We start from the raw sequence: 17,830 nt of genomic DNA, 5'->3' as shown, positions 1-17,830 counted from the left end.
AAATATTAGGAGATAGTTTTAACGTTATGGAGAAAAAAACTGTTTTTGTGGCGGTTATACAACAGTTCCAATAAATTGAAGACACTTCTGGAGGAGAAGCCAACACCACTCCGCAGCTGTAATTTTGATTTTAATGCAACGTGACAGGTGCCGCTCCTGAAGAGCTGTGTATCTTCAAGCTGATGTTTGACAACTCGCGTTACAAACGTACCAAACACAAGAGTGGATTTTTATTTATGGAACCCTGAGCCCAAAATAAATGCTTCACCTTCCAGTAAACTACCTCTAAGTTTCCACTTCCTGTATGTTTTTTTTTTTTTTTATACTCCACTTCGGAGAATGTGCCAAAGTCCCGGGGCCCAAATCTGGTCCGCAGAGTTGTTTCTTGTGGTCCAGAAGAGAATTATTACACGTTAAAAGAGGAAAGTCCTCTCCTCTCAAGATGGAGGAAGAGGATGGAAGGTCAAGTCCAGGTTGGATGAGGAGACGCCTTCTCCTGTCTGGAAACAAAGCCCTCCACATTTCTGCTCTCACCTACATCCAAGAACATTGTGTTGCCGATATGAGCAGCCAGTTATTCAGGACTGGGAGGAGGCCCTGGGACAGACACGCTATGTCCCTCTGCTGGCCTGGAATGACTCTGTATTCCCTCAGAGGAGAGGTGACATCTGGGCCTCTCTGTTCCAGCTGCTGCCCCCCAATTTGCAGACCTAGAAACCCATTACCCTCGGCCCGAGTAGTGGCATGAACAGAACTTACGACCCCTTGTAGCTTGTCAGCCAGGCTGCTGAACTGCCGGCTCCTGGTGTCCTCCAGCTTCTCGTCATACGGCACGTCCGCCAGCTTCATATGTCCGCTGAACACATGTACGGCGGGACGCAGCTGAGAGCTGAGGGTCGACGAGTCAGCATCTTTAACTGCAGGCAGAGAAACAAAAGAAGTGTTGAGGGTTTGATCAATAAAACACGAAGCCTTGCTGCCGACGACGTTGAGCGGAGACTTTTCAAACGGGCTTTGAAACTGTTTTTTCCATTAAAAGTGAGTGATCCCAAATTGAGATGACAGTTCGGCGTTCAGAGCAATTAAAGCTGTTGAGTCAAGAGGCTGTTTATGGGGACTTCAGAGGGAGTTTTGTCAGTCTCCGAGTGTGTAAACCACATGAAAGCCACGCCGTGGACTGTGACATTTCCCTGCTTTGCATTATTAAAGAGGAGAAAGACTGGCATGTCAAGTTTGGGAACCCTAATGGGAAATTATGAAGTCGGAACAAGCCGCTCGCGCAGTTTGATATCACAGCAGTGCGCTTTCATAGCCGGCATCGATGATCAACTTGATACTTTCAGAGGCTGGTCTTGACAGGGAGACACGTTTGCCGCACAAACAAAGTTGCAACTGAACACTTAAGAGTAATTCAAAGCTGTCACTTGCTTGGCAGCGCTACATGAGCACGTACAGACAAAGAGCCAGATGAGGAAGGCGGCGACCGCGGCGAGGACGAGCACCGCCACCAGGACTCCGATCACCACGCCAAGCTTCCGCTTTGATGGCACTTTCTCTTTGCTGGTTAAGAAGTCGATCCGCTCGTGGTTTCCACCGCGGCCCTGGAGCAGGAACAAAAAGAGACGGTCGGGGAGATCATACATAATGATACACACATTGTTTGAAGACTGTGGGAGAATCAAGGTGATTTACTGAAGTCCCAGCGTCCACAGAGAAGCTGAGCGTCAGGAATCTTAACAGCTGACACACTTGTTGTGTCTACTTTTGAGTCCTGGATGAAAGGCAACCAGCAGAGGACACAGCGGTGGAAAAGGAAACAAGGAGAAGAGGAAGCTCTTGATAAATACAACAGCTCTAACTGCCGGCTGAGTGGGAAGAAACCATGATGAGGATCAGCTCCCCCAATTCCAAGACCATAGTTTTGTGCTGGACTGAGGGTGAAATGTTGCTGGAATAGGGGTCCCTAGTGAGGGAAGGGCTGAAAGTGAGATTCAACGGACACATATATGTCAGGCAGGTGTCTGTCTGTGGGAAGAAAGAGCTGAGCTAAAAGGCACAGTGCAACAGACCAAATAAAAGAGTCGAGATTGCACATGCCTTCTTCTGTGCCTGAGCTAGAGGATGCAGAGAGATACAGCACCACTCTCAGGGCGAGCATGGGTATTACAGTGTAATGACCTGCTGGAGAAACCAGATCTCTAACAGGAACAGAATGTCAACAACAACAAACATGGAGGAACAGTGGCCAGGGCTTCCACTACTCAGAATGTACTTAAAATTCTTACAACATTGAAATTCTTGCACAAATATTTTCAAGACATGAAAAGAGCTTCAGTTTAAATAAGGTGACATAAAAACTTGAATATAGCCACCATTATGATTTATTGTGCTATTGTCAAAATGATGCAAAATAAACAATATTTTGTTGTTTAAATGTATTTATGGGTCCATCATTGGATTGACTAATATACCAAATTCATTCAAATTGGAAAATGTGGCTCCTTGTGGCAAATATTCTTTTACAAACTGCGATTAATTGAGATTAATTAACCACAAATTATTTAATTGATTAGATTGTTTTTATCGAATCCCACCTCTAATCTAAACCAATTTTCTCTACTCAAGATCATTTCTTTTGGATATTAAAGGTTGGACAGAGAAGAGTTATAAGAGGAACGTTAGAGAAAGAACAGAGACACATGAGCTTCAAGCATTTCACTAAAGGAATATTTTAGGAGGTTTAAAGGACCTGAAATCCATGTTTGAACTGTTGGCATCTAAAAAAGAAGACAACATTCGGTAGAGAAAATCAGCTAGTTGATGTGAACAGAAAAGGAAGGACTACAGTGAAAGAAAACCATGAGAAGTTACCTCACTCCAGTCGAGTCAAGTAAACTAAAGACAGCAGAAACTGTCTTTTGACTGGGCTGGTTCGCAGCAAACAAAGTGTTGATAACTAGGTCACAACTTGAAGTCACAGTGGGGAACACCCTGGAACTCTACTGGTCCCAGCAAGCAGCAGCACGCGTGCGGAGCCGGCCTAACCAGTTCAGCAGCGCGATGAACCGAGCAGCCTTGTGAGGCGACGGCCCCGCTGGAGGGCGGCGGACGACGTGTGCGCGAGCCTCCCTCTATATTGGGCTCAGCTCTGATATTAGCTCCCTCGACAGGAAGGGTCCGGGCTGCTTAGTGATAAACACACAATGAATCGGAGCCCGCGAGCCGCACCAGCACCATTAGCGCCGTGGAATCACTTTGCTATTACATCAATTTGTCAGACGCGTGGCCCCTTAAGATGGAGGCTCAATTACAGCAGTCCAGATGATAACTCACGGCAATTAAGACCTTCTCTTAGCCGAGCTGCCTTCCACACACCCAGTGTAATTGGAATTCCGAACAGCAATCATGGCCCTCAATGAGGGAAATCATTAGTGTCGGGGTCAGCGAGTGCTGCGGGGTCCCTTCTTCAATCAATCTATCCATCAGCGCTTAATAAAGCCATTACACATGCTTCATCGTGTCCCATTCTTCAGGCTTAGGAGGCAGAATCTTCCCTTTTACCAGAAGCCACTCTGTGTTTTCAGGCCGCAGCCCAGTGCAGGACGTTTTAGGACTTTACACTGGAGATATGGAGGGGCTGACTCCACTCTTTCATTCATGATGAACCTCGAAAAGAGGAATGAGAAGACAGGAATTCAAGCAGTGAAATACAGCAGGGTTCTCCTGTCAGGAGAAGATGGGTCTAGTGGAGGGCGGGGAGCACTGGATATTCTGCTTCTTAAAAGGCGGAGTCAACTGACTGAGGGAGCGCTGACGCTGCGACTCACACTCCATGTTGACAAAAACACGCTGCATCGGTGGCGGTGGGAAGGACTCTACAGGCGTGAAAAGCAAGTCTCTTTTGAATGTTGGTGTGCCTGTGAGGGGACTCATTTTTAGAAACATCTACTTGAGAGAACCTTCTGCAAGACCAAGCCTCAATTTGAGGGTTAAAACTTCAAAATCACTCATAACTGGGTTTAAGTTTGGATTGAGATCAACATGTTTGTGTGTGTTCATCCGCTGTTCCCCAAACAAACTTTCTTTACTTAGTATTTCTATTTTTTACATTCATATTTTTCTTCTTCCCATTTTGCAAAAAATACTGACCATTTTCAAATTCAGTACTTTTGTTTCAAAACTGAAGCCATGTTAGTAACGTCCAGAGGTGCTTTAACTTGGATTAAACGCAGAGAATTGTGCAGGTGTTTTCAATCCATTGCGACCCGTTGGTGACACCGTCGGCAGGTGCAGCTCGAACGGTCTGAGTTCCAGACTGCACGTCTCAGAGGAACATCTCTGAGAGCAGCACTCGCCCAGGCAGTCCGGCAACATACTTGGAACATCTTCCAGCAATGTGGAGGAGTTCAGTGAGAAACCCACAACCGCTGGATAACAAGGCGAAATGTTACAACACGACAACTCTCTGAACAAGTTGAGGGCCGAGATCAGTTTATAGCATCGAATTAGACGATGAAAACCACATGACTCCTCATCCTCAGTGATTCTGGAGGACTTCCAAAACATCTAAAAACTGTTTTATCAATTATTGGCTCCACAGCCCTCAACTTTCGCAGTGCATTACGGGAGGAGAACTACGAGCAGCAGCAGGCCAATGAAATGTTTCTGTTCACACATGATTACAGCGTGCGTGTGTCTCCAGTTTAGTAGAGTTTTACTGCCATCTATTATCTTTACACTCCATTAATACTCGGCAGGGATGTGAGTGTTTTAAGACGACAGCTTCAATGGTTTGGTAATAATATTGCTGAAATTTAAGGGGCTCGGGACGGTTGGCTGGTGTCAATCTGGAGCACAAAAACAACCACGACTTGCGTCATAAACACATGAAACACTGCATTGGGGGAAATTATTTAAGGAGCAAATAAATGTGTCATGTGACTTTGACTTCCTTACATCATGAAGGGCTTGTTTATATACGTCAGTCCAGAGTTTCAGATCAATAAAGTAACTATTAAAAAAAGAAATATATGGTCTCATATCTGATTTAATTGAGATGACATAGTTACTAATGTTGAATTCATTAGAAAAGGAATAAATCTAAAATATGACTGACACTATTTAAGATCAAAACATCTACTCATAAGGAATGAAAACATTCTAATGGTTAAAAACACATTTGACACCTTCGAATACCGAGTAAACCAGTTGTTGCTAGTTTATTCATGGTCTGTTTTCATTCATAAGATTATGACCTATTCAATGTCAATACAAAGAAGAAGAAGAAGAAATTTAAGACCTCATGGTTTGAATCTATGTTAGCATATTTATGCATTAGATAAAAATACAAAAACACTTTTTAAAGCATTCATTGTTGGTTAAATGAGTTGTTTAACATCATCTGCACCCTTTTTCCTTTCAATTTCTCTCAATATTAAGATTGAAAAGACACTTATTTTATTTAACTGATCATCATAATATTGAATTGATTATCAAAATAAAGCACATTTGTCAGCTCGACAGTTCACATTTGCTTCGGCATGAATTCCCTCAAACTTTCAGATATTTTTCAAGCAAACATCACCTCAAGTTAAGTTTGAATGTTCTCATGGCGAACATCATTTCGCACATCAAGTCAGAGCCGAGTTTTTCCTGGAGCGAGTGTCAAAGTGGCACACAGAAATAACAATAAAACAAAACCCACTTCCCTCACCTGCATCCAGTCACCTTTGGTTCAGATTCTTGGCAGTTGTGCTGCTCTACGCTGCAAATTTCCCCAGAGGTGATCCCACTTTCATGGCGCTGTCAAATAAAAAGCTGCTCGAAAAAGCCGCCTCAACCATTAGTGAGCGCCGACGAGCTCACCTGCGCCACCCGGCAGCTTCTCCTGTCAACATCCAGCCGCTTAATGGCACAGGGAGTCTGGCCGGCTGAATTATGGTTGGATGAAATCTGAACAGATATTATCATAATGCACCTTCATCCTCCATGCATCATGCAAAATATGCTTTTGGCAGATACAAAAAAAGAGCATTGAGCTCGTGACACTGTCTTAATAGGAGTCCTGGGTGCAGCCAAAAATAACGTTTGGTCCCGTTTTGCTCAAGAATTACACATGTTAAATACAGAAGATAAATGGCCAAGACTGGAAGGTGTATTCAGAATGATAAAAATGAATTCATTTAAACCATTGAAATCAATTTACACGACATTTCAAACCAACTCCTGGACTTTTTAGGTCCACAGTTGTGCTCCTCTGTCTTCAGGTGCTGAGGTGACACTAGACATTGCACCTCTTCTGCTTACTACACATATTCCTTCACATGGTCATTCATTCAAGGGCAAATACTTCAACATTCAGCCGTGTTATTAAAGTAAAATAATCAGCACGAAGGGGAACCGTAAAAGTAATAATGAAATGTGCAACTCAGCGGAAACTAGGTTTAGGAAACATTTTAATATCAAGTCGCTGATGAAAATATTGCAACTATAATTTCCCGTCTTGGGATCAATAAAGTTTATCCAGAAATATAAAGTCTGAATCAAATTGTTTGTTTAGAGCATTACAAGCTCCCAAAAACAGCAGACAGCCGTCGCCTTTTCAAATCAAATTTCATAACTCCATACATTAAATCCAGATCAAAGCTAAGAAACAATTTTAACATGCAAGTTCACGATTAATACTTTCAAATGAAGTATATTCTGCGAGTAAAAACGAAGGGCCTCGCCTCCATTTAGGATGACAGAGGTTGTGCAAGGAAGGCTGCCATTGAGCAAGGCACTAGAGCTCAGGCGAACTTACGACAGACTCAATAACAGCGGCGCGGAAATGATCAAATACACGGTATATTGTTGTTCCAGCTCCAAACCTCAGCTCTGCTGGTGTTCATTGGCCAAACGAGTTAACTGACGACAGCGCTGACACGGAGCGCTCATTCAAACCAGCGTGACTCACTTCAACGTTAATGTTTAAAGACGGTCAACAATACAAGAAGTGTGTCAAAGACTTTCGAGTCACTTCAGAGTAATGCAGCAGCGGCTCAGAAGGAGCAAAACTGTCGTCCGTCTCCTCCCCAAATGTAAGATTGAGCTGTCACTTACGTCATATTCGTATCTCGCCGAGTACATCTTCAAATCCCCGCACGTCACCACGGCCTCGCGCTCACCAACGTCTTGCGCTGAAGAGAAATTCAATGGCGTGAATTTAAACTATCAAAAAAGGAGCCTTCGCCAAATAGTCGCGGGCTCCAAGAGGCGATGAAAACACCTGAGTCTACTTCCTGCTTATACGCCTCACGAGTCTACGCCCCGAATACCTGTGAGGTGCGTGCGCGTGTCCGCTACGCACACGGGAACGCGCAAGTCTGAACCAGTCAGTCTTTCGTTTCGGTTTCAAACGTCATATTCCGCTAAAATATCGCCGTATTCACAGTGCTTCGAGCACTGCTGTCCTTTTTCATACCACGCCATCGATCTGAAAACACTGAAAATCCCTGATAAAAAATCCAATCCCTTTTCTTAGCCGAGATCAGGTCGTGGGGGCAGCAGCCAAAATAAAGAGGCCCAGGCTTTGTTCCACCTAGATACCTATGGCTTTAGGGGGAATACCAGGGTCAGGGGAAGGGAAGACTTGGATGTCTCCAAGAGACGTCGCAGCCACCAGTGGTTGTACGTCGGGTCTCTGTCGGATAACTGAGCTTCTCACACTGTTTTTCAGTCACTACCCCTGCGTTCTGGCTCAGCTCTTTGCAGCAACCCCCCTCTGTCCTTTCCTCACTGGGCTGAGAGTTAGTCAAACAGGGACGAACATATTCTTCACTATGTCTTCATCTCACTTACATGTGATGCATCTACAAGTTCCACCTTCTGTTCCACATTACGAATAAGTCTTCACCCTCAAAGAGCTCCGTTGTTGAGGGCTCACTTTGTTTAAAACCCTCCTGTGCTGCTCCACTGAGGGTCTTTCTGCCGCTCAATGAGCAGCGTGGGAACGTCTGCGTCCTCACAACGGATGAGAAGCCTCTTAATCGCCAGGATTATGGTTTTGAAATTATGACTCACTAACTGCTCTTCTTTGATTCTCACCTTCAGCAGGCTAATTCTGACCTCAGTTGATGAACTTCCCTCCAGCCGTGGCGTATTTGCCGTCGCGGGTGTCACATGACTTATTTACAGATTGGAAGCCAAATATGGGTTACATTTCTGTGTCGCACATTAAGCACACATCATCAATAATGCAGCCAGAGCTACAAAGTATCCTCTCGCCTCGGAGAGCTGATCACCACGGTTTCATGGAAATATTCATGACTTATTTACTTCAAGCTGTAAAAGAATCATCCAGTCGTCACTAATCTGGAGCAGTTGGAACCCAGGCACGGGAAAGTTGTCCCAACACGACTCCTCTCCAAAACAACAGTACTTCAGCATTCAAAAAGCACAAAGGAAATCTGGGTTATTTTGGAAATCTTTTTCAGTGATAGATTCTGAAGCAGTAGAAAGTTGAAGGAGTAGCAGCAGTCGTAGTACCAGAAGTCAAGTAGTGGTCGTGTTCTATAGTGCTAGTATAGAAGTTTTCTGTCGCTGATCAAGTGGTAATATTCAAAGTACGTCTCAGCTATAGTAACTGGAATAAAAGTGAAAGTAGCATTTGTAGTAGCAGTAGTGGTGGCAGCAACTGTAATAGTATCAGTAAAAGCATGATGAGTGGTTGTCGTAATTGAGGTGACAGATGTATTAGTCGCGGCCTTAGATCCATTCTTATCAATGATCTTCATTTTTCAAAAGCAGTATTATAAGATATATTCAAAAATATTTGCTGTATGCTCTTAAATCAGCGCTAACGTTTGTGGGAAGGGAAAAATATCAATGAAAAAGGCACTTAATTGCAATCTACTAGTTTACCACCAGAGGTCCCTGTTCTGTCACACGAGAAAATACGCGTCTTTAGTAGTCGACGAACACAGTCACGGAGACGCTACTTAACAATAAAGAAAATTGCGATTCTCAACAATGAATATAATTGAACATGGAAATTAGCCATATTTTATGTAAATGAAAATAATGATAATCATACACACAAATATAAACAACGCGTATACATTTGAAAATCAATTCATGAGACGAAATGTTATGGGGGGATAAAAAAAACATCACGAGATAAGTCGCAACAAAAAATGTATTTTTAATAAATGGGGGAGGAATAAATAAAGAGGACACACAGTTGGAGTCCTCCCAGAAAAGAAACTGTACTTCTCATCCGCCGCCACCAGAGGTCCTCCTTCACTAATCCAGCACTGGGTGGTGAGCTTAAACACCCGCAGAAACTGGGCTTGGTTCTGTCGGTGTTCGTGCTGATACAAGCTCCGGCTGCGATTGGAGACTGGTGGAGAGAAGCAGGACGCAGACGCAGCTCGGGCTTCTGAGGACGGAGGACGCAGTGTCCATCACTTCAGCTGATGTGAGCAGACGGTTGGAGTCTCCGATCCGAAATATCAACATCGTCATCACCACCATCCGAGGAGCGAGAACCGAAGCAGAAAATGGGACGCTCCGCAATACCTGCGCTGGTGGCACTATTGTCCTTCACCGTCGAGGTAAGATCACGACCTGGGAAATCATTGCAAATCTGAACGGACCTATTGGCTCGCGTCGCCATGCGAGCCGTTTGAATCGCTGACACGGGCCTTTTTTCCAATCTAGGACAGGTTTAATTCGTAAATGCACTGCGCCGTCAACAAGAGTAACGACGCGCAGCGTCCACACCGACCTGAGAGGAGGACCGTGTGCGCAATAACAGCGTCATAAAGATGTGTTTTGCAATATATTAAGGGCGCTGCGTCAAGTCTGGGCCTGCAGTTTGACATGGCAAATATTGCATTGGTGGATTCAGAGTCTCCCTGCATCCGTGTGGCCTTGTCAGGGGAACAAACAGCTTGTCCTTGTCCAAGTGCAGCAGCCGAAGAAGGTCCATGCATATTACATTACTGCTCTGTGTTGCATTTTGTGCTCTGGGAAAGAAAGTCTGCGTGATCAGGAGACATGGAGAATGTTCAGCACAGAGGAGGGACTGATGTGTAGTTTGGATGAAGACTTTTTCAGTCACAAATGATGAGAGCCAACTCAGCGATCCCCGACACGACCGGACGTCATGCTTTACGTCCTGCTCCTCGGAAATAGAATCAAAGTATAAGCCACGTCACTTGTCAAAGCTGATGGTCAGGGCTGCCGGAGCCACAAAGAAAAGATCTTTATAGACTGAGCATCCAGGGTGACTGGATTGGCCCTTAGCTCAGTCATCTGGGAGAGACTTGGAGTAGAGCCGCAGCGACTTGAAGCCAGTTTTTAGCCTCCGGGATGACTCCCCGGTGAGGCTTATCCAGCTGGGAGGAGGCCCCAGGACGCAGTGGAGAGACTGTATCCATGGATGGATAGTTTCTTGAATCCGTCTCTCAGTTGAAAAGCAGCCCTCACTTTGCTGTGAGTCAATTCCAAAAGATATTTCCTTGCCAAAATGGTGTTTTTCTCACGTGTCAACCGAGGCCTGATCTTGTGCCGGGCGTGACCCTCCGGCAAGCATCATTTGTAAGACGATCCACTGATCAATATTTACAGCTTCCGCGGCCAGAGACTTGATTTTGACATACTCTCGGCTGAGTTTTCCTGATGGCTGGCAGCAGGGAGGGAGCGTGGAGGAGCGTGTCAGGAGTCCATGTAAATGTGGAGGTGAGAGTGGGCGGGAGTGAGTCACAGCGCCCCGGCTGGAGTCACATATCAGGTCACCTACACGGGAAGCTAACAGCTGATGCTAACTCGGAGTGCGATGGTACAGATTTCCACTCGTCCTGGTGTCTCCTAAGAGGATTTGTCAGATGTTTATTTATTAGCCCTCACTGAGTCAGAAAACCTTTCATTCTTAAATAATTTCGGTAAGAGCCTTAGAGGGATTAGCACGAGGCTGAGGAGCTTCACACAAGAAGACCTGCTCATGAAGGTTTATAGTCGAGATTATTCTGTGAGAAAGCTGGATTACAATGTGGTATTAGGCTCCATAAAACTGTCATCTTCCCTTAATTTACTCAACATGTATGGTGTGCGCTGCAGAGACACTTGCTCTGCAAAATACAACTACAGTTGTATAATAGATAATTGAATGGCGGCATTTATTAAAGTCATTTTTGTCTCTCTAGCTTCTGTGTCCCGGCGTTTCTCCGCCGAGGGCCAGATTGCTACAGAACTGAACCATGGTCTTGGGCAATTCATTCACTGACAGTGAGGGGGCGCTGGAGCCTGTCCTAGCTACATGGTGGGAGAGGTGCGGGACACCCTGGACAGGTTGCGAGTCAGAGTGTGTAAACAGACAACCGCTCGCCTCAGATAGTTATCAGTTAATCTATGTATGTGTTTGGCGGGTTGGGAGGAAACCAGAGTGCCCTGAGAAATCCCACCCGGGCCCTACCTTTGGAGAGGCTCGGTGTGACTGGGGGGGCGATGAAGGTTGGACAGCAGGATGATAGCAGACCAGGTCCCTCTGTTACAGCCGAGTGAAGTGGCTGAGAAAAGGGAAGATCCATGATGAAACTGTCTCCCCTCAGTGGTTGTGAACTCCACTGTATGTTCTGTGTGACGTGGTTATCATTGTATATACCCTTCATGTTCAGTCGTCTGTAGCAGGTGTTTATTGATTTGGAGGCGGAGCCTTTATCTTGATCGGGACCTTGGTCGATCCATCAACTTCCACTCAGCTGTGGTCACATTGACAGGTCAGTGGTTCAACCTTCATCTGGATCTCAGAGGAGATAGCATCAGTCTAGCTGTAGAAGCCGTCATCTTCTCCCATCGTCTGAGGAAGAGCAAGGCAACAGGATCAAGCCTGACCTCAGTCATGTTGGAGAATGAAAAACACATTTCTCTGTCTGCTCCTCAAGCGTGTTGCACAGCTACGATGTGGCATGAGTAGAGACAACATGGGCTGGACAGATAGCATCGCTCCAGAAGTCTGGGAATGCCGTGAGATGACGTCAGGTCAGGTCGGCGGGAGGACGTCTGGATCCCTCGCACCTGCGCCTCCTCGGATTCTTCTCTCTTATTACTGGCAAACGCACCTGCGTCAACCTCTGATTCAAAATCACAAACAATTACACAGCAACCCTGGCCCAGACTGTTGTGATGCCATATGAGGGCGGGTCCGCCTCCAAGGGAAGAGCCCACCCCCCACAACATCCATCCCCACAGCATCTGCCCTCCAGTGCAATAACACAAGAGGATTTGTATGGAAAAGGACTGAGGGAGAGAGTATTAGGATAAGTACATCTCTCTCTCTCTCTCTCCAGAGTACACACACACACACACACACATGCACTCACACTTAATTAATTTTAGAGCTGCAAGATAATCAGGTTCTGCTAATGGATTCCGTTGTGCCGGCGATTCTCCGCTCCGCTCACATCCATGTGCCACTGGGCATAAAGCATACCATTTCATTGTATAACATGTTTCATCCTTGTTCCCTTCCTTTCCAAAATCCTCTGCAGAGGAGCGGGATTAAATCCTGCCGAGTCATTGTAAATCGAGCGCCGTACTGTAGCAGGGGAGACGGGCGCTGTATGTGCACAAATGCACGACACAAATGGAACACCAGCAGCCGCAGACGGTGGAGACGGTCAGGGCTTTGCTGCACAAAGGTTAGCGTATTTACAAAACGCTACAGTAACCTGCCGGTCACCACATGACTGAATCGTGGCTTCGTGTTCTGCAGCAATGTTCTTTATTCCCAAATACTCAAGGAATAGCATGATAATGAAACCAGAACCCAGAATGATAGAAGAAAAAAATAAATGGAGAAATAAACAGAGCAGCAGCTAAAAAAATTGTGGACCGTTACTAAGAAGACAGATGCAGCTACGATATCTCAGAAGGGCTGTATTTCTGCAGGTTTCCACAAAGCTCACCAATACGGACCAAACGGAGCAGTACCACTGGAAACCATGGGGGGCAGTGTTGCTGTTACTACCCAATTCGTAGTTCTAATGAGACAGGAAGAAGACATAAATGGTGGAATTTTTCTGTCCTCCAGTGGCAATATATTTAATGTCCTCACCGGCCACCGCCTCCTACAACGCTCCCTCTGTTTCCTCTTTTGTACATGATCGATGCTTCTTCCACCATGGAAGTTTGTTTTGGGCTGGTCCCCCTGGTGGGTATATTGGTGAACAGCAACACCAACGTAAAGCACGCAGGGAAGCATGTGATCAGTGACGGCAGAATTGTTTAAAATGGACAGGTACATTTTCGTCCATAATGGGAGCATGAATGGGTTTTAAGTGTTTCGCCAGGACAGCGAGTCGATTCACTGATGCAGCCTTGTTCGACGTGGATTAATTATGACGCGTTAGTTAGTTTGTTAGTGTAGTGAGCTGAGCTAAAAGGCGAGCCTCCTAACAGGTGACGACACAGGAGAAGCGCTACGCGATTGAGATACCGACGTCGGTGTACTTTCATGCCACCAACATGTATTGGTGTTCAAGTCCGGTCCAGCGCTTGGCGCCGCCACAAAGCGAGCCGTTTAGTGCTGCAGTTGCCTGTGGGACGTTTGGGAGAAGAGTCGAATGAGAACATCTGCAGAGCGACGATAAGGCCTGTCCCTCATGTTTGGAGGGTGGAGGGGAGGGCAGAAGGGATCGCCCGGGCACGGCGGGTGAGGAGGAAGCGGAATGTTGAAGTGAGAAAGAGTCAGTTCCTCATGGAGTGAAGCAATGGCACAATCATTTACAGGGCAAAGCAAAATGGAGGGGGGATATAAAAGGAGAGCCATCTTGCTTTGCAGCACGAGCTAGAAGTGCTACTTCTCCAGAGGCCATTCTACAACCACCTTTTCAAAACTAACTATGACGCGCTTCATTTCCACATTGCAGTTAAAATGGCTGACTCATGATTTTAAGCACCAGAGTCAGGACAGGTGGAAATGAGGAATTCAATGTGGATGTACATAGATGAGCACATTTCTCCACACGTATTTCCCCTTTACAGCGCGAGGCTGCACTTGAATATATACATGAATATTTTGACTCCTTCTTTGATCGATCCAGAGTCATTTAATTCCGGTAAGATCTCGGACTGGAATACAGGAGCGTACAGAGAGGCTGTGGCGGGGTGGAGCTAATGCTAACGCTGGGGAGCAGCTTTGTTCCCGAGCGAGCAGCAGGGAGATCCATCTCTGTCATCGAGATGCTTTCACAGGTGTCTCCGAAATGAGCAGGGAGGCTCAGGCAGAACAAGCCTGCGGCCAGAGTGCAGCTCCGAGAGACACAGAGCAGCGAAATCCAATTTCCTTAACAGTCGTGTTGTAGTGTTTGAAAATGTGGGACTGTGGAGTCGACCCACTTTGATCCGGCGTTAACATTCAGTAGCGTGGAAGGAGGAGGACGCGCGGCAATCTATCAGGCCCAAGATGGCAGGAAGTACGGACGGGGTGAAGTGATGAACCTTCCTCGCTGCTCGACAAAGATGGCAGACTGCAGAAGCGGCATCAATAATTGAGGCAGTGGCAGGTCTGGCCTCTCGCTGGTCGACAGAGCTTCTGTTCTCCTCACGCACGCTGGATGTTCTGACAGCAGCCATTTTGCTTCCCGCTAACTGCTTTTGCAGTGATTTCACTGCCATCAGGTCCTCGCAGGAGTCTCTGTGGTACACAAAGGAAACCCCCCTTCACGTCTGCCTGGCCCCACCCCTCTCTGCCACGGCGTCCCCCAAGGCCCCAGCATTCATCTGCCTCGGCAGTCCTCAGTGGACAGTGGCATCTTTCTGCTCTGTTCTTTGATTGTGCCTGAATAATTCATGCTCCCAGCTCACTTTCAGATTTCTGTCCTCCCGCTCGCTTCATTCTGGCTTTTTCAGGCGGAATTTCACTTGCTTCTCATAGTGAGTCAAATTTGAACCATCAGATCCTGAGGCTGCTCCATTCTGCACGGGCTGTTGGGAGACTTTGAACGCCTCATTTGAAATGTTTTGTTTGCATTTGTATGACATCAGCTGAGCAGGTCACTCTGCTGAAGCAGCCAGCTCACAGCTGTAGTGGAAACAAACGTCGGTATGACCAGCACCATTCTTCTCTATTTCTAATAGCGAAACACCACACTGTGGAAATAGAAACAAACAACCCTGTGACTTACTGTGAAGTGAGATAATCAAATTCGGGTGGAATGAGAAACACAATGGCTTCAGACAGGCGACGCCCCTCTTTCCAGACGTTACCAAGCCAAAGCGGTTTTTGTCCAGTGACATTCTGTCCTGTCTCTGGTTAGGACCAAGCCTTTAAAACCTCTAAAACGCAGCATCCACAACTGCTTCTTTCTCAAGTTCCAGCTCTGCCTTGAATCTCTGGCAGATGGCTGAGCTCCGCCCAAGGAAGCCATTTACAGCTGCTCGCTCAAGCTTCATAGCTGAGGAAAGGAGCTCAATTGGCCCACAAACCTTTACTCTCGGGGGGGGGGGGTGGAGGGGAACATGTCGACTTGATCTCATCCTCCCATCCTGAGTGAACACCCGACTTGAGTGTCGGACTTGGAGTTGTTGTTGGGCCGCGGTTTTCAGGGGATCCCGGGATGAATGTTTGGGGAGGATGGGGTGCGAGTGAGACCTGCTTGTTCTGCTCATTTTTCTGGACATTATTCCAAGACACATCTCGCTGCAGGTTATTGGGTCTCGTCCACAAGACCCCTGGTAATCCAGGGTGGAGATGAGATCAAGAAGTATCTTGGGGTTTTGCTGAGGAGTGAAGGAAGTATGGGGTGTGAGGTGGAGAGTAAAGAGACTCACCTTTCCCTCAGAGAAACGGTGTCATTGCTGCTCCGGCGTGTTGTCAGGACATCGGCCCGGAGGTGACCCGGCCCCAGGGTTATCCCAGGTCAACTGCTGCGCCTGACCTCGGATGAGAAAAGAGATGTTCCTTTTCATGACTACATCAGTTTGAGGTTATAAAATCGGGCCTGAATAGGCAGTCTGGATAATTAATAACTTTATTTCCTGTGTCTGGCATATTTAGGATTCTGACTGTCAAGTTATCGGTGTTTATCAAGCATCGCATGGAATTTCCTGAACGGGAGGGCACAGTCTCTGGAGATGGAATGTTCCCACAGCTATTAACTCAAAGGGAAGAATTCGAAAAAACAGTCTGTGTTGGCGCAGATTATCCGAGCCTGCCTTTCAGGCAGAATCACGCCGTGGCAGAAACGGCTAGAAATGACCTGGAGACGTGTTTCGCTGCTGTGTTTTCCCCCTCATCACGACTAATAAGCCTCTGCTCCGCATCATTACGCTCACAGAGGCTACAGTGTGGCAGCTAACCGCCGCGCTCACGGCTTCGCGCCGCACTCTCTGTGGCCGGGGAAACGCCGTCATAAAAGTGGCAGAGAAGAAATGGAGGCGCTGGTTGCTCCACGATGAGACAGTTTTCCCTTTTGATGGACGCTCGGTCCAGACTTTACGACCCAAGGAAATGAGATAACACGAATATTTAATCTGCTTAATGATTCCGCAGCACAGACTGACAGGCGACGCGCTCGGAATACACAACAGAGCCGCGCTCTTTGGGATGCTGCCGAGTGTTTCATGCTAACAAGCTGATGCTAACCTTCACTTTTCAGTACTTGAACTATGTTTTTCGTGCGGTTTGAAGGTCTTCAAAACTTTAAAAGACACTTTTGATGTGATGGCCCTTATGATCAGGAAAAAAATCATCCTATGTAGAAGTGACTTTTTTTTATTTTATTTTATTATTATATTTAAATTCAACTTTGTCTTTACTTTTAATTCAGGATTGAACTTCTTTTTCTTTTATTTTCTTCGGCATTTTGTGTGTTCATCGATCCCCACAGCTGCAGACATTTAGTCATTAGTTTTAGTCATTGGGAAATAATGAATAAATAAAACTTATTTATTAACTATTTTGTCCATATTACGGTTCCTAGTATTTTATCATCACAATAAGGCATCATTTTATTCGGTCCCACAACAGTCACAGTCCATAATGTGGCACAATTGGTGAATTTAACGGTTTTATTTTTTTTATTTCTATTGACTTGTTTTTAATGTGAGCTGATGAACTGAAGTCAGCTCTTTAACAATCAAGAAAACCTTGTCGTGACTTGTGTTTCCTTCTTCTTCGTCTTGTTTATTCCCTTAACATGGGGGTGAAATCTATCCCAACTGCTTGGGACAATAAGTGGGGGACAGCCTGGACAGGACTCCAGACTCCAGTCCAACACCCAGTATGTTGTCAGACGGCGGGAGGAAAGCGGAGTATTCTCATGGCCTGTCTCTGAATATAATTTACTGGAATCATTTCCACACTCTCTCAAGTCAAACAAAACAAAGTCTCTCAAGTGTATTTAAGTCCTGTGTTTGCAGCCGGTGCAGACCAAAGTTAGCGGAGCGTTTCCCTGCTAATCCTGAACCTGCCAACATATGGGGGCTCTTTCATGTGATAACAGCAAAGCAAAGACATGAGTGACATGCTTGAAAATTCTCCGGAGGACCAGTTGCTACGGTTACAGGGAAGGTAGCCGTCTCCTGTGGGTGGTGTCACCATAGCAACCCCAGTCAGTGTCCAAGTGATGCTGAGCAGGGAAACGTGGAGGCTAAAAATGTTTGTTTAGGACCAAGACGGCGAGAAAGTCGGTAGATGAGGGCGTGAGTGTGCAGCTCTGACACGGTTTCTCTGCTCGGCAGCTGCGGCGGGCGAGGCATTATCCTTCTGTTTAATTAGGGAAGCACCCCATTAGCATAAGCCAAAGATGCTGTGCAGACCAACGTTCTACTGTGGGATCAGCAATTG

At 46.2% G+C, this 17,830-nt stretch overlaps 2 protein-coding genes across 12 annotated transcripts in view; one reads left to right on the top strand and one right to left on the bottom strand.

Moving 5' to 3' along the window:
- st14 (ST14 transmembrane serine protease matriptase) overlaps window positions 1-17,830 on the bottom strand; it is a 64,533-nt gene that overhangs the window by 17,180 nt on the left and 29,523 nt on the right. For 3 of the 10 annotated variants that reach the window (XM_053887318.1, XM_053887323.1, XM_053887324.1), the window contains 5 exons: window positions 15,814-15,920; window positions 11,645-11,839; window positions 11,456-11,549; window positions 1,454-1,601; window positions 760-917 (listed from right to left, as the gene is read on the bottom strand). In XM_053887318.1, the coding sequence (XP_053743293.1) occupies window positions 760-849 (90 nt within the window). In that variant the 5' untranslated portion in view covers window positions 850-917; window positions 1,454-1,601; window positions 11,456-11,549; window positions 11,645-11,839; window positions 15,814-15,920. Of the gene's footprint in view, window positions 1-759; window positions 918-1,453; window positions 1,602-7,101; window positions 7,312-11,455; window positions 11,550-11,644; window positions 12,089-15,813; window positions 15,921-17,830 lie in introns of those variants that run through there. The other 7 variants (XR_008416663.1, XM_053887316.1, XM_053887317.1 and 4 more) reach the window with 5 other exon arrangements.
- Window positions 9,311-17,830, top strand: part of aplp1 (amyloid beta (A4) precursor-like protein 1) — a 28,300-nt gene continuing 19,780 nt past the window's right edge. Inside the window, exon 1 of one of the 2 annotated variants that reach the window (XM_053887329.1) lies at window positions 9,311-9,593. In XM_053887329.1, coding sequence (XP_053743304.1) covers window positions 9,540-9,593 — 54 coding nt within the window. In that variant the 5' untranslated portion in view covers window positions 9,311-9,539. The remainder of the gene's footprint in view (window positions 9,594-17,830) is intronic. The other variant, XM_053887330.1, reaches the window with a different exon arrangement.

This window comes from Synchiropus splendidus, chromosome 15 (assembly GCF_027744825.2).
Source record: "Synchiropus splendidus isolate RoL2022-P1 chromosome 15, RoL_Sspl_1.0, whole genome shotgun sequence".
Classification (NCBI taxonomy): Eukaryota; Metazoa; Chordata; class Actinopteri; order Syngnathiformes; family Callionymidae; genus Synchiropus; species Synchiropus splendidus.
This window is presented reverse-complemented; position numbering and strand designations above follow the sequence as displayed.